Genomic DNA, 24313 nt, shown 5'->3' on the forward strand with positions numbered 1-24313 from the left:
GGTAGTCTATTCAGACTGGAACTGCTCAGACTACCCAGACTGATACGGGACCCGCTGCAGGCCCGTCTGTGGGCAGAGCGTACCAAACAGATGCGCCCTATCTCACTGAGGGTGCGACCCTCATTGAGCCCTCGTTCATACTTTATTTGTCTCATTCCTGACACATCACTCGCGCTTCTCTTGTTCGCTAGCGGCCTTCCGTTTAGTTGGTTAATAATAAATCACGCCAGAATATTTATCAAGCAACCTACACTCTTTCATTAAGAGGTTTATCATCCAAGAGCTTCCTAGCTGATCCCGGACCGGATATGTCCATTTTAACGTTGTCCCGCGTTGTCGCTTGTAACGCTTTAGGACCACTGCAGGTTGTGGCGAATTTCGTTATTGACTACAGAAACTGATGATTAAGCAAGCATATTATATGAAGCTGAAGTGCATTGTGCAGCAATCCCGTCATGCGAATGGTATTTTCGGCGTCTAATTCTGTTGTTCACATCAACATAATTACAACACCACAAAATATATGACTCCTTTGATAGAATTCTAAACTAAATATGAAGGATACAGTGTTAAAACAAACTTGAAAATCGGATGTATTAAAAAGTACTGACAACAAAACGAGTAGCTTACACGAAGAAAACACCAGCTTCATAAACAATCACTCAGTGAAGCGTCACAGACATAGCGTTCTACTAATTAGTATAATAACACCGTTACAGTGTACAGGTTTAATTAGTATAATAACACCGTTACAGTGTACAGGTTTAATTAGTATAATAACACCGTTACAGTGTACAGGTTTAATTAGTATAATAACACCGTTACAGTGTACAGGTTTAATTAGTATAATAACACCGTTACAGTGTACAGGTTTAATTAGTATAATTACACCGTTACAGTGTACAGGGTTAATTAGTAAAATTACACCGTTACAGTGTACAGGGTTAATTAGTATAATTACACCGTTACAGTGTACAGGGTTAATTAGTATAATTACACCGTTACAGTGTACAGGGTTAATTAGTATAATTACACCGTTACAGTGTACAGGGTTAATTAGTATAATTACATTGTTACAGTGTACAGGGTTAATTAGTAAAATTACACCGTTACAGTGTACAGGGTTAATTAGTATAATTACACCGTTACAGTGTACAGGTTTAATTAGTATAATTACACCGTTACAGTGTACAGGGTTAATTAGTATAATTACATCGTTACAGTGTACAGGGTTAATTAGTATAATTACACTGTTACACTGTACAGGGTTAATTAGTATAATTACACCGTTACAGTGTACAGGGTTAATTAGTATAATTAACAATAACAAGTAGTCTCCATTCTACTCTACAACTGCAACTCCTGGGCTGCACCACTAGCTTCGTTGAATGAACTTGATATTGCTCATCGCAAACACCTCCGAAGAATCCTCAACATCAGATGGCCTACTGGGGTTATTTCTAATGAGGCACTCTATGCTCGTTGTTATGTCACTCCCTTGTCTGTGAGAGTCTCTAAGTTTCGATGGAGAATGTTAGGACATATCTTAAGAGGACAGGAAGACTCACCAGCATACACCTCTATGTTATTTGCTATAAATTCTGATATTTTTATGGAAGGGAGACGGGGTAGACCATGTTTAAACTTATTAGATGTTATTAGAAAAGACTTGACTAGTAGAAATCTTGATATTAGACTTAAGAATTTGACTGATTTCGAAGACCTTAGATTTTTAGCTTTAGATAGGGAGGAGTGGAAGAAGTTAGAAGATGGTTGATGTTTTGTTTTCTTTTTTATGCGTTTTGATATCTATAAGGTGCCTAGGATGCTCTTTTAAAGAGATATTTCGTACTTTGAAAGATTTTCTACTACTACTACACCGTTACAGTGTACAGGGTTAATTAGTATAATTACACCGTTACAGGGTACATGGTTAATTAGTATAATTACACCGTTACAGTGTACAGGGTTAATTAGTATAATAACACCGTTACAGTGTACAGGGTTAATTAGTATAATTACACCGTTACAGTGTACAGGGTTAATTAGTATAATTAAACCGTTACAGTGTACAGGTTTAATTAGTATAATAACACCGTTACAGTGTACAGGTTTAATTAGTAAAATTACACCGTTACAGTGTACAGGGTTAATTAGTATAATAACACCGTTACAGTGTACAGGGTTAATTAGTATAATTACACCGTTACAGTGTACAGGGTTAATTAGTATAATTACACCGTTACAGTGTACAGGGTTAATTAGTATAATTACACCGTTACAGTGTACAGGGTTAATTAGTATAATTACACCGTTACAGTGTACAGGGTTAATTAGTATAATTACACCGTTACAGTGTATAGGGTTAATTAGTATAATTACACCGTTACAGTGTACAGGGTTAATTAGTATAATTACACCGTTACAGGGTTAATTGACCCACCGGTGTGCTGCTGGTACGGACCTACTAGGGGGACCAAACGTGTGCAAATCCCTGACAAATAGAGCTGAATACAGTTCTCACCTTAAAACTTTAAAACATCCAGTCAGCATAAAAATGAACAATCGAAAATCGTGCACCATGATAGCTGGGAATTTGGATAGTATGAATGGTGTTAAGATGCTTCAAAACAGGCACAAAATATGTTTAAAAAGCTGAAACTGATATAGTAATATCAACTCAATCTTACATTCAATTTGAATTCCAAAGACCAAATGTGAATGCATATCTATAAGGCTAACGCAGCAAAATCGACACTGAATAACACTAAACTTTGAGTTTGTTAAACCAAATAAAGCAAAACCCAGAACGGCAATCCCTGAGCTTCACGGCCCTTACCGCAGAGGCAGTCTATTCAGACTGGAACTGCTCAGACTACCCAGACTGATACGGGACCCGCTGCTGGCCCGTCTGTGGGCAGAGCGTACCAAACAGATGCGCCCTATCTCACTGAGGGTGCGACCCTCTTTGTCATTGAGCCCTCGTTCATACTTTATTTGTCTCATTCCTGACACATCACTCGCGCTTCTCTTGTTCGCTAGCGGCCTTCCGTTTAGTTGGTTAATAATAAATCACGCCATAATAAACAGCTTCAGACAGCGCGAGGAGAAGAAAATAATCAAATCATAACATTGCAATATATAATTGCGGGAACCTCACCTTTGAGAGATAGGAGAGTCGTAGGACTGTGAAGAAGGTCTGGGAGCTGTGGAGACCCCACCAGGACGAGGTGGAGCTGGCCGAACAGGGTGCATGTTTAACGGCACGTAGCTAGCCGGCTGGTCACCTTCCTAGCAGCAGTGAGTGTGTCAGTGTGTTAAAAGGAGTTGGGGGCTGGGAGAGTGCTGTCATGTAGAATGAGGGATTTATCAGTGAGTCATTGAAATCATTGAAAGTATAATCATGATAAATCAATCAAAGCAATCAACGCAGTAAAAACAAGGAACACGAATTGACAAGAATCACACGAATATATCATTAAGTTTGTCATGATAAAATCAATCAATTTTATTAATAAATCATTGAAAAAAAGAGTAAAATTTAAAATATATACTAAGATGTCACAAAAACACAGCTGTACACATATTTAATATTGATATAAAATAACAAAAATCTGTAAAAAGGACTTTCTTACACTTAATTGTGCATTTTATAAGCGATTGTAAATATTAACTCAGTTTATATAAGGGCCAGTGTAATTAAGGGTCGGGCGTGAAGAAGATTTTTGAAAACTCCTGCACACAATTATTAGAGACTCTTTCAGTTCTAAACGATTCCTTATTAATCACTGCACGATTCCACGTACATTGTACGATTACAGACACACAATTTGCTGCATGCATTAAAATGGATCAGACAAGATTTATCTAGCTTGCGACACGATGCAACATAAATATTTTACGTGCCAGCTGGTGTTAGAGGTAGTGCTAAAAAGAAGAACAGCAGAATAAACCCAGGTAGATAGTGCTAAAAAGAAGAACAGATTAGCAGGTCAAACCCAAAACCCCATCACTATAGTCACCGCTCTTCGCTATATACCTGACAGACAAGAGGCTCCGGTCGATATATAACTGACACAGGGGCAGAGTTTTGCTGGTAGGTAGCGGCAGGACGAGAGGGCGGTGCCCCACTGATAGTGGAGGAGCGAGGGGGTGGTCCCCCACTAGCTGTAGAGGGGTGTCGTGACCCTCCGCTGGTGGAGGAAGGCCTCGCTCCGGCGTTGAAAGCAGATGTTGTCCAGCCTGTGCTGGTGAGGTAGCTGCCAGGAGGTCGAGGTGGGGGTTCGTTGCCAGTGCTGCTGGTACTGGGCAGCTTCACCGGCCGAGGGGGTGGGTTTGTGGTTCCCGGCTGTTCAAAATAGGCAAAGCTATATCACACACAGTTAGTAACACAGTAACACGGTAAACACTAGCGGGTACAGACATTTATCACCAGTTTTTAAAAACAACTGTGGTTTTACCTTACACTTGCAGCTACGACAACTGTTTGATATGAGAAACCTACCTTGGCTGTTTTGCCATTAGCTGTTTTACTGCTGTCAGGGTTGCTTCTTTTAGAACTCCTCCTCAAATAGGAAGGTCTTCGACTAATTGAGGGTAGGTGTATCGAGAACCGTCTGAAAATTCAGAATTATCCGTACCAACCTTTGTTAAGATTACCTGCCTGTGATTAGGGACCGACCGGTCTGGGGTTTTGGCTGCCGGACCGGAACCGGGTGTTTAGAAGGTTACTACGTAATCCGACATAGTGTGATTTAGCCAAAACTTGTGATTAAGCCATGCCAGAACTTGTTAAACAGCATCAGATCTCGAGATCAGACTGCAAAGACCCGACATGTTACCTGAGTACTCAAAATCATATTTTTTTAAATGAATATGTCCTGTACATTCTTTAAATTTCCGGTTGATATCCGGCCAAGCACCTTCAAAACCGGACCGGAACCAGAACCGGATACCGAAGCTTGATATCCGGTCGGTTCCTATCCATAATCTTTGCATTCTCGGGCGGGTAGTATTTTTATTAAGCAATGGAAATTCAACATATCAGTCATCAAGTCAGCATTAGTATTATTACCCAATATTTACGTTATTAATAGCAGCACCTTGTAAAGGGTGCGATTCTTTATGTGTATGGTCACCTAACTAGGAGAGGTTGCAAGTTCCATTATAATGTCGACTTAATTATCGGAGCTACCCAATTTTTAAATGGCGTGACAGCAATCAATCATCATTGCAAAGTCCTAGACGAACGTTATTCATTTGTCCCAGAAATCACTTACATTTGAGTGTGATGATCGAAGAATTCTTTAACTTTAGGGTTGTATCTTCTACACAGTAATAAAGTTATGATGCCACTGGGTATAACAACTAGAACGATTATCATAACCGCTATCAGAATCGACTTCAAATCCCATCCGGCTACCTCTATAAAAATGTATCAAAATTAGAGGAGAAAAAACGTAACAACTAACACATTTTCTCAAATGGTTCGTAACACATTTCAAGCATTTAAAAGCAGTACAAGCATTAAGTATCGTAATTGGACAAGGATGCTATAACGAAACTGTTACTACAGATCCAAATATTAAAACACTCCCACAATATGACTAACGGAGGAGCACAGAGCAATTAAACTCAGGATCATATCCAGCATTGCAGTGACACTGGTTGAGATCGTTACAGTTCCCTTGTCCGCCACACTCCACGCCACCCGGGGAGGGACAAGCCACTTTCTCAAACTCCACGCATTGTCCCGCAATACACCACTGAGGGGTGGGCTGGTCATCCTTTACAATTCTCTTATCTACAATCTACCTTAGTTTTTTACTATACCATCGTTGAAATTTTTCAAATAAACTTTAAAATAATAGGAATACAAAACGGCTTACCTTAGAGTCGCCGCACTTAGTGCCGTCGTACACCATGGCAACGTCCTGACTCTCGATGGAGCGCGGTCCAGCGGCCAGTGTGCACTCGTAAGTCGAGTTGTACGTCAGATCATTGCGGTAAACATGCCGGAGATTGGTGGTCCGTCCCTCTGGAACCTCGCAGTACAGCTTACCGCACAAAACGTCACTAGTGGGTGTGAGCCGGGTTAGTTAGTAGCTGATGGTGGAACTGAAGTTTTGCTGGTGAACTAAAAAATATTAGGAGTATTAATATGATTTACAATTTATAAATAGGACTGCCTCATGCATGAAGAACATAAGGTCATATTGCGTGGGTGGCTCGGTGCTAACCACTCACAACACCATCAACAGGTTTACAACTCATGGATCTGGTATTGGAATAATTGTCGAATATAATAATATCATTACGAAGAAGCCACGCCACTAGCTGACATATAAAGGAGAAATTTGAAATACTTGTACCACGTTTTAGAGAATTTAGGATTTGTTTCACTGTCAACTACACATGAAATTGCTTAGAGCTTCTACATGTAATATACATTACATACATTAATACATATTACAAACTGAATACTATACATGTAATATATCACGGGAACCGTGCGAACAACCGTAGATAGCAGATTCAACTTTCACTGTCGTTATGTTAGTGAACATTAAAAATAATTGACGAAACGTAACTCAACAAACTCACCGATCCATACAAGCAAGGAATTTTCTGTCGCCCAGAGAGCCACAATTGCCGTACCATTCACCCTTCCTGTTGAACCGTTCATAGCACACATTATCACTAACTGCCACACCTTCACCCCACAAACTAGTACACTGAGTACCCAGAGTCTGACAGCTGCCATAGTTACAAGACCCGCTGCCTTCCCCACACAGCGTACCGTCTTGGGTGTACCGGTTTGTTGGACACTGACATATTTTATTAATGTTAGGACGCTTTTTAAAACGGATCATCTAACTTAGAATTAGAAAAATTGTTTATATCATAACGAACAGATTACAGAATTACGTTGTTGATAATACACTCAAACAGTTTGATTTTAACTGAACTAAACCTGAGAGTTTGTTCCGGTGCAGAACTCCACGAGATCGCACTCTGAAGAGGCGGGGCGGCACATCCTTTTGTAGCTTACAAACTGGCATTCTTCACAGCAGTCACCAGAGTAACACTGGAGAGGGTGATGTAGTAAGTTGTAGAACAATCACTCTAACCTTTATTTACCAACCAACGAATATACCTGAATATTACAACTACGTTGTAGATAAATATATATTTGTACATACCTTTGCTCCGGGTTTCAGTTTACAGCCGATCGGCTCGCAGCAAGGGTCACTGGCAATACATTCCTGAAATGGAGAGCATATTTAGCAGTCTAGAAAAAGCAAGAATTCTTTAAAAGTTTAAATTTGCATGTTTTATGAAAATTGTAATCCGAATTAGAATACTCTAACACTCTCCTCTCACTTACCTCCTCAGTCCCACAGTCACACTCCTCAGTCCTCACCCTCCTCTCACTTACCTCCTCAGTCCCACAGTCACACTCCTCTCCCTCCTCTCACTTACCTCCTCGGTCCCACAGTCACACTCCTCACCCTCCTCTCACTTACCTCCTCGGTCCCACAGTCACACTCCTCACCCTCCTCTCACTTACCTCCTCAGTCCCACAGTCACACTCCTCTCCCTCCTCTCACTTACCTCCTCAGTCCCACAGTCACACTCCTCACCCTCCTCTCACTTACCTCCTCAGTCTCACAGTCACACTCCTCACCCTCCTCCCACTTACCTCCTCAGTCCCACAGTCACACTCCTCACCCTCTTCCACAAATCCGTTCCCGCACACCGGGTCCCCGTAAAGAGTTTTGGGCTGGTTGTTGAGACACGTTCCAGTAAAGGAATCCAGGACTAGCTGACTACAGTTACTAAAGACGGAGGCTGCTTTACCCATTGAATCGGACATCAAACAGTCCCAGCTGATTTCTGGTGGGCACACACATTCATCTGATAAGATTAAGGAGTTAAAATCAGTTTTACCCAGATAATCAGCTAAGTATTTACTTTTTCTACAGAGCTAATTTTCTCCGTGAAATTATCTGATAGCAGCGGAAGATATTTTTATGATATAAGGTATTTTATTGTGTATTCGTCACGAATTATGAATTAAATTAGGAATTATAGTAACTGTTACAGAGAAGACAGCTCTATTTCATGACACAGATGTTTCAATTTTTCTAAAACACAATTCTGCTAAAGAAGGTATCTGTGCTCTCACCACTGTCATGGTACATTCCAAAGTTATGACCCATCTCGTGAGCTATGACAGAAGCGTAGAAGCCTACTGACTTCCTGGAGTTGAAGTTGACGCTTGCACAGCTGCTCCGACACATAGTGTCAACTCCAGCGTATCCTATCACTGCTCCGTCAAAATCTACTGCCCTGAAACAATTAACATGTTATATTTAATCATTTATGCGTATCTGTATAATAGTATAATACACTGATAATGTAGTTATGAATAATATAGTTATAATAATTTATTCGACTCGATTTATCAGACAACCTAACATGACTTGTCTGGAAGGAGACAATTAACATAAAAAAGATACTGATCACAACATACTGATCACTGATACGAAACAAGAGCTGATGAACAGGATACTGATAATCAAGATACTGAAGATAAGAACGATAAGAAACTCACGTCATGAGTATACTGACATCATGTTGTTTATACACGTTAAGAAGCTTCTCCTGTCTGTACATTGTAAAGTTTCTCAGAACAGCGGAGTAACTGGGGGTGACTGTTATCATATCTGCTACTCTCCAGTTCTCCATCCCGACCAGGGCTATTCGTACACCGTACTTCTTGTAGATCTGCAAATATTTTATTAGTTATAAATAATATCATATTAAGGACCCATGTACATTTCTAAGCATTGATTTCGACGTTTCACTGTATCCAATGAAAAGATGTCGCTCTAGTGTCAGCTGTCTGTGTAAAGACAGTCTTAATAACGTCAAGTCTCGCTTTAACTGTCTAGCGGTAATGATATTTGACGGAATACAACCAACTTGTGATTAATCTCCATTTAGATCCAGGCTTTTTAAGAGCATCTGGATCGATTAATCACGTAACAGCATGAGAAACTCCGGCACTATTTACATCTTCAAACAAGAATCACTGTATTATTCGGACAGTGCTTTTGTACCTTTTGTGTGATGTTACTTCTGAAATTGACTACTCTACTCATCTTCAGGACTAGAGTTGAAGCAGGTTTGCTAATAAATGATTTAGTTACCTGATAACCAAATAATCAATGTAGGGAATATATAATAATCATGGTACTCCGATGACTGGAAAGAGGGAATAAGAAATCTACACAATGTTTAACATAACTTCACAAATTTTAATCATGTAGAGCCATTCTATTATTTTATAACATATTATTTTCAGATTCCAGTTTTAGACTTGTAAAAAGCAGCGGAGAATATATGGATATAATGAGTGAAAAACTAGGTCTGTTGCTTTACCAAGAGGCAAAAGTTTGCGACATTAACCACACTTTTAACATCAAGTCTGCTAATGCTATCTGCAAAGAGATGGGCTATGCTAGAGCTATAGACTGGAATGTGGACCATATATGGGATGTGCAATACGAGTTTGAAACGAAAATAGGAACAGTCCAATGTGAGACTGATGACTGGTCCACGTGTAGCTACGATATACTATATAAGTGTGGATATGAAAATGACGTCTTCCTTAGTTGCGAAACACCAGGTTATGAGCCAAATATTAGGTATTCTTAGAGAGGAAACGAGAGATATGGTATGCGTGTTTTAAGTTTCGTTTCGCACAACTTAAAATTTTAACTTTGGAAGTATGTCCTGCCATGTTAGCATTTTCAAACATTAATTATTTTCAGATTTCAGTTTCAAACTCGTGAACAGCGGCGGAGAACAAATGGATATGGTTATAAATCCAGGTCTGCTGCTTTACCAAGGGAGAAAAGTTTGCGACTATTACCACACTTTTAACATCAAGTCTGCTAATGCTATCTGCAAAGAGATGGGCTATGCTAGAGCTATAGACTGGAATGTGGGCCATATATGGGATGTGCAATACGAGTTTGAAACGAAAATAGGAAAAGTCCAATGTGAGACTGATGAGTGGTTCACATGTAGTTACGATATTGTAGCAGATTGTGGATATGAAAATGACGTATTTCTCGGTTGTGACATATTCCCATCATGTCCACCAGGCAAGTTCCGGTTTTACGAACATTGTGAGTCTTGTCACCCTAACACCTACAAGGCAGTCGAAGGGAGCCAAACCTCCTGTACAGATTGTCCTGATGCATCCACTTCAACTGCAGGTGCAGCATATTGCTCCTGTCAGATAGGAATGTATTGGAATGGAGTAGCATGTAAGAAGTGCCCACAAGGCTCCGTCAGCCGTGAAGGATCTAGAGAATGCACAGAATGTCCTTCTGACTCAATTGCTTCAGACGAAGGTTCATCCTGTAGTTGCGGAGCAGGGGAGATATGGAACTGGGAGGGAGAAGATGGGTCGTGTAAGTTATGTCCTTCAAACACCTTTAAAAACCAGTATGTACAGACCTGTACCAACTGCCCAGACTTCACGACATCTGTTGCAGGCTCCGAACACTGTTCTTGCAAGGCAGGTATGTTCTGGAACAAGGCAAGCTGCATAATCTGCCCGGAAATCTCTGCTAGCAATAGAGGTGCTCTAAAGTGCACTGAATGTCCAGCAGGCTCGTCTCCTGAAAACAATAGTACCTCCTGCAGCTGCCCCGCTGGGACTGTGTGGAAATGGGATGAAGAAGGTGGTAGTTCCTGTAAACCATGTCCAACAGGCACATACAGGAACAACCAGATGGAACATTGTGAAAGTTGCCCCAATCTATCCTCCTCTATAATCGGGTCTGAGAGTTGCTCCTGCTTACCTGGAACGTACATGGACCGTGATGTGGGATTGTGTATGATATGCCCTCTAGGAACAACATCCAGGACAGGGTCTGAGATCTGCTCTTGTCCAGCCGGAATGTTCTGGAACGAGAACAGGTGTTATAACTGTGCCAAAAATGAGGCTAGCCAAGCAGGTTCCCTCCAGTGTTTCCCATGTCCCGGTGATTATACGACATTAAACAACAGTACTTTTTGCATATGTCCAGCAGGCTTGGAGTGGACTTGGGATGATTACAAGTCTGGTTCATGCAGGCTCTGTCCATGGGGCTCTTATAAAACTGAAGAAATGGAGTCTTGCGAAGCTTGTCCAAAAGGAAAATTTCCAGAAGTAGGTTCTGAGCATTGTATTTGTCCTGCAGGCAAATTCTGGAACAATACAAGCTGTCAAGAATGTGGTGTGAGCTCTGCCAGCCAAGAAGGTGCTTTGCACTGTTCATCGTGTCCGTTAGAATCTGCTTCATTAAACGAAGGGTCAGAGTGTACATGTCCAGTAGGTATGAAATGGAGTTGGGATGAGCAATATCTCGGTACTTGTAAGCCCTGTCCACCAGGATTCTACAAGAGTAAGCAGATGACAGCCTGCTCTACTTGTCCTCTGGGAACAACATCTGCTGTGGGCACTGACCACTGTTCTTGTAAAGCAGGTATGTTCTGGAACCAGACTCGATGTGAGAACTGCGAAACGGGTTCTGTAAGTCAAGAAGGTGCAGTTCACTGTGAGGCTTGCCCCCCAGATTCAATCTCAAACACAGGAAATAGGGTTTGTAACTGTCTAGGTGACGCAACATGGAGTTGGGATGAGCTTGGGGTGGGTTCTTGTAACCCTCTCTCAAACGGCATCACGCAGAATCTTCAACAGAACCTTCAGCAAACTCTACCATTGGACCTGACTTCTGTTGAAATACACGCTTCCATCTCAGGTCTCCTGATGGTACTCAATGTTATCCTAGCTACACTTCTCATTCTAGAGAGGAGGAAAGCTAAGAGGTGTGAAGCCGAGGTTGCATATGATGCTGTTGCTGGAAGAGTTCAAATAATTAAGGTTGAAGTGAACAAAGACCAGAATAGTAAAATACAACACCCAAAAGAAGATCTGCCAGGAAAAGAAGCATCTCTTGATATAGACGGTGATGTTGCAAATGATACTGTTGCTGCAGGTGTTCAAATAATTGAGGTAGAAGTGAACGATGACCAGAATAGTACAATACAACACCCAAAAGAAGATCTGCCAGGAAAAGAAGCATCTCTTGATATAGACGGTGATGTTGCAAATGATACTGTTGCTGAAGGTGTTCAAATAATTGAGGTAAAAGTGAACGATGACCAGAATAGTACAATACAACACCCAAAAGAAGATTTGCAAGGAAAAGAGGCATGCTGTGATAAATACTGTGATGTCCAGGGCTCACACGAAACGGAGAACATTTACGAAACAATGGACATATAGTAACCATGTTACTGGAATACTTTGATGCGAATATTTACTTTATCCTTTCTACAATTTAAGTTTGCTATTTGATTCTTTGACACTTTCCATCACACGACGATTGATCATTATTCATTATTCATGTACTCAAAATTCTGTCCCTTGAAGTTATAATATTCCCGGAACCACCTGTTCTATAACTTTGTGTAATCCAAACGAACATGATAATCTCAAACCTCGTCTATTTTAGCGACAGTAACGAGAACGAACATGATAATCTCAAACCTCGTCTATTTTTGCGACAGTAGCGATAACGAACATGATAATCTCAAACCTCGTCTATTTTAGCGACAGTAGCAAGAACGAACTCTTCCACCTCCTCGATCTTAGTGTCGAACTGCTGCCAAAAGGATCTGTCAGTCACCACTACCACTTCTACTGTCTTGTGTGTTGCTATTATTGGGTCAGTGGACAGACCTCTTTTGTATAATGGGTGATAAGGGACGGGTCGGGAAATGCTGTGGTTTAACTCTATACCGTTATACTCTGAGGAAAGTATTACGTTAGATCCTGATGCGATTATAGCTACATTTGATGGCTAAGCAAAACTATACAGTATTTATTTGAGAAAAGTACACTGTCAACTGATAAGATATATGATGTTGTAGACATACCGCCGGTAGCTATTTCGTAAGGGTTGGGGAGGTCATTATCAGAGAACATTACATAGGTTTCCTTATCATACACCACATACCATGTGTTATTCACATCAGTTAAACTACCTCTGAAATATATTAAGCAAGAGTTCAGGAAATTTTATTGCAACGATTATATCGACTTGATTTTCATATTCCCTGAAATGTGAATTAATTTAAATCGGAAAAAAAAAGAAAAACTTCCCCACTGCACAATAAATATAAAACCGATTAATTATATCGAGAAACAGATGTGACACGACCGTTTGCCAGTTACCTGATTCTTCCAGAACAAGTACTGAGCATAACAAGATATTGGGGCTTATCCCTTACGGTACCCCGGTAGTGACAGTCAGTCTTCAACTCATGTTGTATTCGTGTGTTGTGAGTTACAGTGTGCCTCTTAGCGCCGGCTATCACTGCTTCCCTGGTAGATTTGGAGGTAAAATATGAGATAATAACGGTTAGGTTATCATTGTAATCGGTGACTTAATTTAATACCAGGCACCACATTTCAATGTAAATTGAACATCTCGTCATATTATGTATCATCATTGGTGATTCAACTTACGAATATTTGCGAATAGTTCACTACTCAATTACCTAGAATACTCACTAATCGATTACCTAGAATCCTTATTATTCAGTACTCATAACTCACTACAACTACTTTATCGATAGTCTAGCTTATTTAGCTATATCCGTATATAATGTATCCGATATAATATATTATATACTGGCTCGCGCGCATGCAATTCAATTATTTAATTAATAAGAACACTCGTGTTGCGCGACAAGTCACATCTCGTTTACAGCGCGCGTTACAGTATCCTAAATAAGTAGACCCTTTCGAAGCATGTGGGAATCAGCGATGAGGCGATTATTGTCAACAGCTCAAGATTTAGGAATCAGGAAGTCAAATGGAAATACACCAGATCAGCATGTTCTACTCGCTCTAAACAGCCGCCAGGAAGCAGGTCTCGGTACATAAAGGGATTTATCTTATCCCGCAATGTGCAGTAAGTGTATGGATGTTTAACCAATGACAAATAAGTTATGTCCAAGTCAAGAATTAGCCAATTCCTTTCTGTCTTATTCATTGATTGTCACAAATACTAGGTTTAATTACGGAGATATTCAATTTGCATTATAGCAACGTATAGCAGCCATGTGCTAATGTGCGGGTATGTGGTGGTCACCCGTTGTGAAAATATCCACTTCAGTAAGAGCTGCTTCCTTGACCAAAATAAACATTTTAACAACTGCTAATGTTCAATTACCTGTTGATTCTGGCGTCTAAAATTAGTCTGCCGAGAGATTGGGAGTGTAACTTACTTCTAAACTTGACGCGTCCTGAAAATCCATTACTTTGTTCTCAACTCAAAACGTCATGATCACGTCTTGTTATATAGAATTGTATTTCTGGATATTTGTAATGATAAAACAGGAAACTAAACTATGCATACCAGTATATCATTGCCAACACGAGATTTAAGTAAATAAAATAAGTAAAACTTACCCTAGTGTCGGCTGATAACTGTATAACTTCTCTTGTTTTAGGTATATCTGAAACATAGTCAATTATTCGGCAAAAATGTACACTCAGTTTTAACTTTTGAGTATGAGAGTGTTACAATGATGTCATCCTATCATAGAGTACTTATCATGCAGAATGCTAACATTCACACATCTACATACCTTCCTTAAATACATTCCGGTACCTTACTAATATAATATATAATGCAGATTTGGGACACATTATAAACTACTCGCTTTTTCTATGCTTGTCGCTTTTGTCATGTCACTTAAAATATACGGAGATATGTTTCACATTTACATAACGTTTAATTTGATTTTTCCCAGCGAATGCCACCATGACATTATCATATATTATGCACTAGAAATTAAGCATAAATACAGCTTATCATATTAACAAGTTTGTAAAAGTTAAAAAGGTCTTAGAGTTAAACTTTGTGTTTAACAAATACAAGAAAGCTTGGAACCATAAGATCCCTCTGAGCAAGAGGCTACTGTTGTATGAGGCTCTGGTAGTATCCGTTTTAATGTACAATTCATCTTGCTGGGCTGCCCTTAAATCAGTGTTGGAAAAACTAGATATTTAGTGTAATATGGTAAGCTAAGTGCAGCAGGGTTTAGGCTTTTTGGATCTTTTAGAATATTCTAGTATAAGTGTTAATTAACCGTTAGGATTAGTGTAAGATTAGATTAGATTAGTGTAATAGATTATGGATGGTTTTGCGGAGGTAGACACGTGTTAGTCAGGTTAGCTAGTTAAGTTAGGTTATTGGACAGACTGGGCCGCGCTGTGTCACGTGGTTCGCCATGTGATGTCACGTGAGTCGTGACCCAGTGCTGGTAGTGTTTGCTTGCCCCGTTACTCGTTAGCGGCAGTTCTTCGAGGAGCATTTAACGGTAAGGTTGTAAAAGTTACCGCTTCCGAGAACAGTGTAGCGTGGCCTTCGAGTCGCTAGTCTTGGTATATTGATCAAATAGTAATATATTGCCCTTCGAGACTTATTGTTCGAATACCCTGTTTCCTTTGTTCTTACCTAACTTAGGACTCGATAAAGTCATATTTTTTTAGAAAAACTAGATATTGCTCACAGACGTCATCTGCGATCAATTTTGAATTACAAATACCCTCACATCATTTCCAACAAAAACTTGTATAAACGCTGCAATAGCGAACCATTGTCAGCTAAAGTGGCTCGTAGTCGGTGGAGGATGCTCGGACATGTACTGCGTGGGCCTACAGATGGTCCAGCCTATTCGTCGCTTGTTTTTGCTGTTAACACCTTACACCTTCAAGGGTGGCGTGGAAGACTGCAGTCAAACCTTTTCTCACTGATTCTACAAGACCTTAGTGTTCGAAAATTATCGTTGAATAATTTATGTGATTTGAACTATTTAACGTTAATTGCTCAGAATAGAGTTAAATGGAGAAGTATGCAAATTGCATGACTTTTGTTTGAGAAAAATTAGGGGACAGAAATGTTTACTTTGTTTACTATCTGTTTCTTAGAGCTTTTGTTTATAAGAGTTAAAATAATTACAACACTTACTTTACATGTAACACAATGAGTGGAGCCTAACAGCTAAGCTGTGTGTTGTGAGTACAGTACAGTATCTGTAAACAATGATTTTATTGCTGCTGCTTACTTTCTTCATTAAGCCTTGTATTTAGCCTATAAAATTACATTTTTAAGACCTACACTTACCAAGATTTTTTTAAATGTGTCAAATATTGTATGTTATTGTAAATTCAATTACAGGCTAACAGTTTTATAGAAATATTCCACCAATGTTAAACATTACACGGTGACCACATGTACCATTACATTAGGTCCACAGGAATGCAGCCTGGCTATTAGGTTCATCAGGGTGCTTTAACTGGTGCTAAGATAGGTGCTAATATATTCAACAATTAGCAACCCACTACAACGTAACATTCCAGTACAGAGTGAACTTGTGAGACTTCACTTTCCACAGAAATCAGTAGTATCTGTACCTTGATAGCTGACAGCTGTAGAGTCTAGACGCTGTATTGATCTAAACATATCCATTATTGATGGGTATTGGGTATTAATGCAGATATTGACAGTATTTAATCAAGGTTGGTGATATGGACAGTGCCAGTACAAAGACACAGGTTTTGATTTATAATCCAAGCTGTAATGCATTCTTTACAAATCGTTTGATTTTGAACAATGAACAGTGAATATAATATGTAATATTAATAGAGAACAGTGATATTCATTGTGATTTATATTACGATGAGAGTTACAGTGATAAGATAAGAAGACAATGCTACATTACTCAATATACACATTGCAGTGTTTATATGAGCAGCATTATTATCAAACTATAGCTCAGCATCTGCAGTGCAGATGCTGAGCTATAGTTCTGCACCGTGTAAAACTAGCCAACAAAAGAGAAAAAGACACAATTCTCTAATTTGTTGAGAGTTTACTTTGTTTGTATCATGGAGACCAGCTTCGTGTACTGGACCATGTTTACTCAAACTTTATATGAAATATAATTAAAGATACAACATTACTTCAGAAGTAACGTTAAATATATAGTCCCTTCTAACCTAATGATATATAGTATTATACATATAATATATTTATTTTAAACTAATTACAACACTACAAATCTATTACATTTATTGAAAATTATGTAATGTAACGCGATGGAAGTATTCTAAGCGGGCATATCCTGTCCAAACCCAGGATGCACGACATAAAGAATTTGTTTTAACTTGTTTGTATGAAAAGCATCAATATACCTGATTACTGTGATTGTTTACAAACATGAAATAAAACTTGTTATTGAAAACCTTTTCCCGAGAGGAACACCAATTTGGTGGGCCAGTCAAAATTAACTATGTTAATTAGGTTCTCGAATAATATTCAGTCCGGTATGATCACTCGAAAAAGCAAAATAATGAACGTAAAATGTGCAGCAAATGCTCATACCAGCAAAATCGCATAGAAACAAATAGTTCGTCAATAATACTGTTACACTAGACCTTATTGAATGACAATAGAGTCTAGAGAATTTACAAATTCTGTTCATTTACCCAGCCTATAGATTATAGCTATAATGATTAACTTTTATCAGATTTTCCGCAGTAAAACATGTGATATATTGCGACCTACCGTTAATTATGGATATTATTAAATTAGCAATTAAAACCCAGTGCACACACAGCGTGGTTACTAATTTTAGCAGATTGTATACGCTGGTGCTGAATAACATATTTCCGTGTATGTGACACATTCCATAATGTGCACTGCTTGTAGCTGCAGCAGACACAGGTATTTCTATCCTGGTTTTAGCGCCAAAAATACTAAAATCTTAAATATATCAGTCTGGAACAATCATTTATAACCTATTGTAGATGAGCTAATATTTGAATAGAATGTAATGATAACGCTTTATCAGCAATGAATGCGGTCATTGGTCATCAACAGTGGTATTTGACGTGCATTCTTGTAACCAAATACAGTAACCTACTGTACAGTGTACACAATGCTGGTACAGTACCTTCAGTAAAAATAAATACAGTCAATGGTAGCGTAATAGCCGTAGTAATAGCGGGTAGTAACTAAGTAGTGTAATAGCAGGTAGTAACTAAGTAGTGTAATAGCAGGCAGTAGTAGTAATAGCGGGTAGTAACTAAGTAGTGTAATAGTAGGCAGTAGTGTAATAGCAGGTAGTAACTAAGTAGTGTAATATAGCAGCCAATACCACAGTTGAGTAGTCAGATAAGAGTCTAGTGTTTTAATATGGGTAAAATCAGCAAGCTTCTTTTAACCAACACATTATTACACACAACTAGTACTTGTCACCATTCTGTAACTTGCCAATCACACGTACTTGTGATACTTGTGATACTTGTGATTGATTCATATCAACCACACACCACCATGAGCATACTACATTATATTATATCGGGTATGCACTAATCACTATACACTATACAGTATACACTATACAGTATACATTGGTCACACCTTAGCAGTTATCACCCAACAATATCTCTAGTAGCGTCTCTATTTTAATTCCCCTTGGGACCACCATAATACATTATACATGCAACTCCAGTTATTAATCGCTCAAATAATGTGTTATTTTAGGTTTTAACATGTGTATGTACATACTGTTGAAGGTTATGTAATTAAGGCGTTTTTCTGGTTTTATTTTCACGAAACCAGATTGTATTTGTAATAATTTATGCGTTTAATGATTCGGAGCTGTCACAATTATATAATTTGATGGTAGAGCTACAAATATCATAATATGCTTAGATAACAATAGCAAACCTCATTATTCTGCCAAGTGACCTTGATCTACTATTAACTATCATGAAATAATTGGGTAATATATAGTGCAGCTGTTTCGATGTAAGACTAATAATTGCTTAAAATAGGAAGACTAATAAATCGACTGTTTCTAATTAAACATTTCGTTAATACAGTGAAACATCAATAAAATCACCCGACCAGCCAAGTGAGCTAACTCCGGACCAAAAAATTATCGGAAATTTTTAAAAGCCAAAACTGTGATGGTAAAATTGTAAATCTCCCAGACCAACTTACTCTTATCTGGCCATTTATGTTCCGGTCTTCGGACCTTTTTAAACAAATGGCCTAACGAACAGTCTCAATCTAGTTCGGAGAATGAAGTTTCACTGTTTATAATTTAAAACTCACCACCCCAGTAAGAGCCTAATGTTGAGGATAACAACGTTATCAGGACTATAATAGCAGTGCATCTTATCACCATCGCATTCTAGAAACAATGTTTTATTATCAATATCAAGATTTTATTGTATCATGTAACATGAGTTAAAGTTAGTATCTCTGTAATAGCTTACTCTTAGGGTAGTAATCCACTAGGTGATCAAAGATCAACCCTGACCGTTTTTAAGGTTCAGAGTTTTTCGAGGTGAAGAATGTCGTGATGATTAACTATGGAGACTAATTAACACCTAGTTTGATCATGCTGCAAAACGTTCCGACTTTGACAGCATGGAAGAGGAGCTAACATCCAGTCTGAAGGAAACTATTAAAAACGTGAAGGTCAGGACTGCCAGAGTCAAAGACATTGATCCACACCTATGTGCTGGATACTCCTATCCTTTTCTCATGTGTGGAACAAACGATCTACGATGTGATTATGTGAAGAAAGAATCATATATGCACCAAACTGTGTTTCAACTTAAAGATAAACTACATGAAATAAGACACCTTGGTCCAAAACAAAAACTTTTGTTGTACCTGTGTACGTAATTAACCTCAAGAATTCTTAAGATGACCAATGAAATTATGCTTTATAATAACCGAGTTCACTGTTCAGGACATGATGTTGGCAATCTGTTTTCTTAATATTTTGTGTGTTAGAGGGAGAAATATGGATAATAATGATAATGAAATCGATTGAGGAATAAAGAGGTCTGTTAGCCATGCTCAAAGCCCATCAAAATTGGGCTGTGAGTCCTGCCAGACAGCTATTTATACCGGGTTCCACCCCACCAATTAACGAGCTTTGTGGAAAAAATCAAGAGCCAGCTTATCCATAGGGGAGCAGGGTCTAACCAGAGTTAAGCCACATACCCATGGCTGCGGCTGTTACATAACTCCAATGTCAATTGTAATTGTAGGAAATTTTAATTAACATTAGAACCCATTTTTACTGAGACACGGAAGTAATTTTACCTAAGTCCCGAAGTTGTTACCACACTAAAATATAGTTCATTTACAAAAATATACAAATTACATGACTACAAGAGTCCATCTAAAAATATATAGAGTCCATCTACTGTGGCCACAATGTGCCCCATACAGAGAATAGAGCCCACAGGTATCAGATCTCTAAGCAGTGGCGTAACAAAGGGCCCCGCCGACCCCACTGTGCGCAATCTTAGGCAGCTACAAATTAGGCAGCTGCAGAAAAGATGCCAAGCGCGCTCAGCGTACGTCTTTTCGTTTTTGATTTTACAAATGACAAAGCAACTTTTAATGATTATTAATGGAACTATCGGATATTTATAATTCAATATGTATTGATTCTTCTGTGGAAAATAAAAATTGTATTTTACTTAAATTGTATTTTACTTAGGGGGGGGGGGGGGGGGAAACTGCGCGTTTTGCTCTAAAAACACACTTTTTTAGAGATTACACCAGCGTATCCTCTAAAATCATCTAATTCGTTCAATTTTAGGGAGGAGCGCCAAAAGGGGAGGGGGCGCCAACAGGGAGGCACTTTTTAAACGGGGCGTGCCAACAGGCCAACTGCTGAAATCGACACCTAATGAATTGTTGAAAGCAGAATAATACCTACACCAATATGATCTTACTGGGCCGCGCTCAGCCTGTCATTCCGCCTAATCTCTATTCTATCATTGTTTATGAACATGATAGCCTGAGGTCCCAGGTAAATATGATCTTGAAGCATGCCCTGTGCTGAGCGAGTACGTTTGCCTACAGTGTAGGCTGTGATACAGTCAACAATGCAAGTAATGTGCAACATGGTGGGCTATACCGTTAGCAGTTATCCCATCCATATTAAAGATTGAAAACGTAAATCCAGTCTTTCACATAGCCATGTGTCTACGCATACTGCTTGACGCGCTTGTTTCACAAGTAGAATAGCCCGGTCGCGCGCTACTGCAAGCGAGAGGGCTCTGGTTAGAGCAAATCCAGTCTACAAGCAGCTCTATACCTTTTTTACTACTAATGACATTCTCAATGAGGAACAATTTGTTTTTAGGAAAGGTCACTCAACCCTACATGCACTCCACAAATAAGTTGATTCGATCACGACATCCAGTGCCCCATTGGTCATCTAAGATTTAGGAATCTTCATTTATCTTTGCAAAGCTTTTGATACTCTGGCAGACTTCATTTCTCAATACAAGATACCACATCAGAGTCTATGTATGTAAAATAAGGTTCCATACTAAGTCCACTGCTTTTCTTGTTCGTGTAATATATGAATGACACAATGAACTGCGACGATTTTGTGCTTTATGCTGATGGTACAAGTATATGTTTGATACATGTAATACGTAATACGTATCACAAACATCAGAGACATTATTTTCCGCCTTCGCGAAAAGTGGCATGCAACGTACGTCAAGTATATACTGAGCGGCGCTCAGCCTGTCATTTCGCCGAATCTTTATTATATTATATTATGTTTATGAACATAATAGCCTGGGGTCCCCAGGTAAGTCAAGTTTACTGGGCGGCGCTCAGCCTGTCATTCCGTCGAATCTTTATTATGTTTATGAACATAATAGCCTGGAGTCCCCAGGTAAGTCAAGTATATGTATTATTAGACCTTCAATAGTTCAAAAAAGTGACATACGACACACCAGTATACAGAATGCTAATAAATTTTTTGTACGCAAATTCACGAAAACTGAAAAGTAATTTCTTTGTTGCGTTCGTGCGCGGCGGGCCTACAACGGGAGGCCGAGGCAAGCGAGCTAGGTAAATCACCGGCCAGTAATATAATTGTAAATAGTTTTTGTCAACTAAGTGCCTCAATTTTGTTCAATACACGTCATTTTAGGGGGTGCACAATAAACTTGCTCAGATTTTAAATTTTTTTGTACCATTGTTTTCTAGAGACTGTGAAAATTTTCACAATACCAAATTTGTCATACCTTTTTGAAAAGATCAGTGAGTTCTATAAACGAGAATCAAGTAAACCCCTTCTCAGCAGAAACAAAATACTCTGCGTGCACAATTTGTATAAGTACCACTGTCTACTTGAAATGTTTAAAATAATCAAACTTCACACTCCAATACCGATGTACAATTTATTTCAAAAGTCACCCCGACGTGATAACTACTTTATTAACCCCGCTGCAACCAATTGGTTTGTATATAAAACCTTGAATATGTGGAATAAATTCCTTAAACTTTCTAGTAAGATTGACTTCTCGTCCCCAATTGCACTTGTTAAAGGTCGCATTAAAACTATGCTACTCAATGCTCAAAAAGCTGGAAACACTGATGAATGGTCAGAACTCAACTTTGATGGAAATGACATGTGCCTATAATAAGAACAAACAAACTAGTCCATATAGATTTCATACTACACACACAAAATAACACACACAATACACACCACAGTCAAACATAGAAACTATATATTCACGCATATACGCAGAACACTGATCAGCTCATCCGCTTTAAACTAGTGTCTGGACTTGTCTGGAGTGTGTGTCTGGAACGTGGGACGGACTCACAAATATATTGTGTAAACGTAGCGCGCGAAACTTAAATATTGTATAACTCTATCATTTCATTACCCAGCTTGATTTACCGCGCCAGAAAAATGAAATATCGCCGCGCTATATCCGTGAACCTACAGTCACTTATATCTTATATTTTATATTTTGTATCTCTTACTACGTAACGCAAAATTAAGTTGTATCACACTCCCGGTTTTGGACCCCAATGTTAACCTTGCAGCAACTGTGTCAGCCCAATATACTCTAGAAGTATGATCACACTTATTTTAATGAACAAAAGACCCATAATTAATATAATCAGATACTCATCAACAGCAGCAGTTTCCGTCCGTGTGATGTGTTGTCCTTCTCCTTTCTGTGTCCCCGTCGTTTTGTTTTGTGAAATGTATTGTAGTAGTGTTTTAATATTTAAATCGAACGCAACTCAATAGTTAATAATAACAAACACAAATACAAATACTATTTTAAATAATTGATTAATATCGATTTATACGAACCAAACATTAATTATTCTTTAATAACCTTTTATATGTGTTAAACGATCCAGGGCATATCTAAAATTCGATAATGAACTTCATATAATATTATTAGTGCCGCGTGCTGATAAATATTCTGGGAATCAATCCACTCAATCGTGGCGATAACATATTTTTGTGCTTGGCCGGTTTTAGGTTTGAGTTTGTGCTCCAAAAGTGGTAAATCGGGTGCTAGTAAAGCTCTTGCAGGCAACTGGCTCCTTTTGCCAACTGCTTTTGGTTTAAACGCTGACTCATATTTGGAACTGGCACTGGTATAATTGTAATATCCTACGAAGTCAGCATGCTATATTATTTTGCAAAACTCGTTTAATATCTTGACAATATTTAAAGTTTATGGTTTTATGTTTAGGCGCGGCGCACCGCTTATATGTTATAGCTCATTCAGCTTCTGTTTTCAGCGATGTGTTGTTACACACTGTATAGCATGTGGGTCAAGCGCGGTGCCGCGCCTAAGCAGCAAAAGAGTTATTTATTTTAAAATTTATTTTTATATCTCAAAAATGATGTAAAGTTTTTAATATGACGTAGAATTAAAACTATTTCCGTACAGCCTAAGTGCTAAGCGTGCTCGTTAGAAAAACTATGAACAATGAACATAACATGCTAGCTTTCTTTATTTTTGTAAGTCGCGTCGGCTGACATCTTGGGTTGTACTGGATGTAACAAGTTTATTATCGGATGTCTACTTATATTTATTATGATATCATTATTCATTGTAATGGCAATAAAATTAAAATTTTGTTTTACTTAAATTTTGTTTTACTTAGTTTCGCCAAGGTGCTATATTTTTGTCCTTGACAGACTGAAATGGCCATCTCCTTATTGCTCCTGTGGTCATGAAGAACAAACTGCAATTCATATACTGACTAGTTGTGGTCATGTTGACGAAGACCTTAGGGACCAAGCCTCATATCTTCTCAGTATTGGTAACGAGGTCTCCAATCTGGAAGATCTGGGT

The 24313-nt window shown here is 38.8% G+C and overlaps 3 protein-coding genes across 3 annotated transcripts in view; 2 read left to right on the forward strand and 1 right to left on the reverse strand.

Annotated features, from left to right (window-relative positions):
- Positions 1-247: 247 nt before the first annotated feature.
- LOC134818101 (zinc metalloproteinase-disintegrin-like protein H3) lies at positions 248-19343 on the reverse strand. Its single transcript, XM_063827556.1, has 19 exons — positions 19263-19343; positions 14543-14589; positions 14304-14376; positions 13301-13450; positions 13003-13112; positions 12663-12874; positions 8618-8790; positions 8189-8352; positions 7703-7917; positions 7203-7265; positions 6974-7087; positions 6604-6827; positions 5889-6075; positions 5612-5765; positions 5280-5424; positions 4505-4616; positions 4040-4348; positions 3161-3291; positions 248-359 (listed from the first exon to the last, which is right to left on the reverse strand). Exons 4-19 carry the CDS (start codon positions 13327-13329, stop codon positions 248-250), a joined length of 2454 nt encoding a protein of 817 aa, XP_063683626.1. The 5' UTR covers positions 13330-13450; positions 14304-14376; positions 14543-14589; positions 19263-19343.
- Positions 9826-12450, forward strand: LOC134818474 (proprotein convertase subtilisin/kexin type 5-like). The gene has a single exon (XM_063828056.1). The coding sequence runs from the start codon at positions 9878-9880 to the stop codon at positions 12347-12349; it is 2472 nt and encodes an 823-aa protein (XP_063684126.1). The 5' UTR covers positions 9826-9877; the 3' UTR covers positions 12350-12450.
- LOC134818411 (DNA damage-binding protein 1-like) overlaps positions 17188-24313 on the forward strand; it is a 119867-nt gene continuing 112741 nt past the window's right edge. Inside the window, exon 1 of the mRNA XM_063827954.1 lies at positions 17188-17215. The gene's annotated coding sequence lies outside the window, so the exon portion shown is untranslated. The remainder of the gene's footprint in view (positions 17216-24313) is intronic.

Source organism: Bolinopsis microptera, chromosome 1 (assembly GCF_026151205.1).
Source record: "Bolinopsis microptera isolate Bmic1 chromosome 1, MBARI_Bmic_1.0, whole genome shotgun sequence".
Classification (NCBI taxonomy): domain Eukaryota; kingdom Metazoa; phylum Ctenophora; class Tentaculata; order Lobata; family Bolinopsidae; genus Bolinopsis; species Bolinopsis microptera.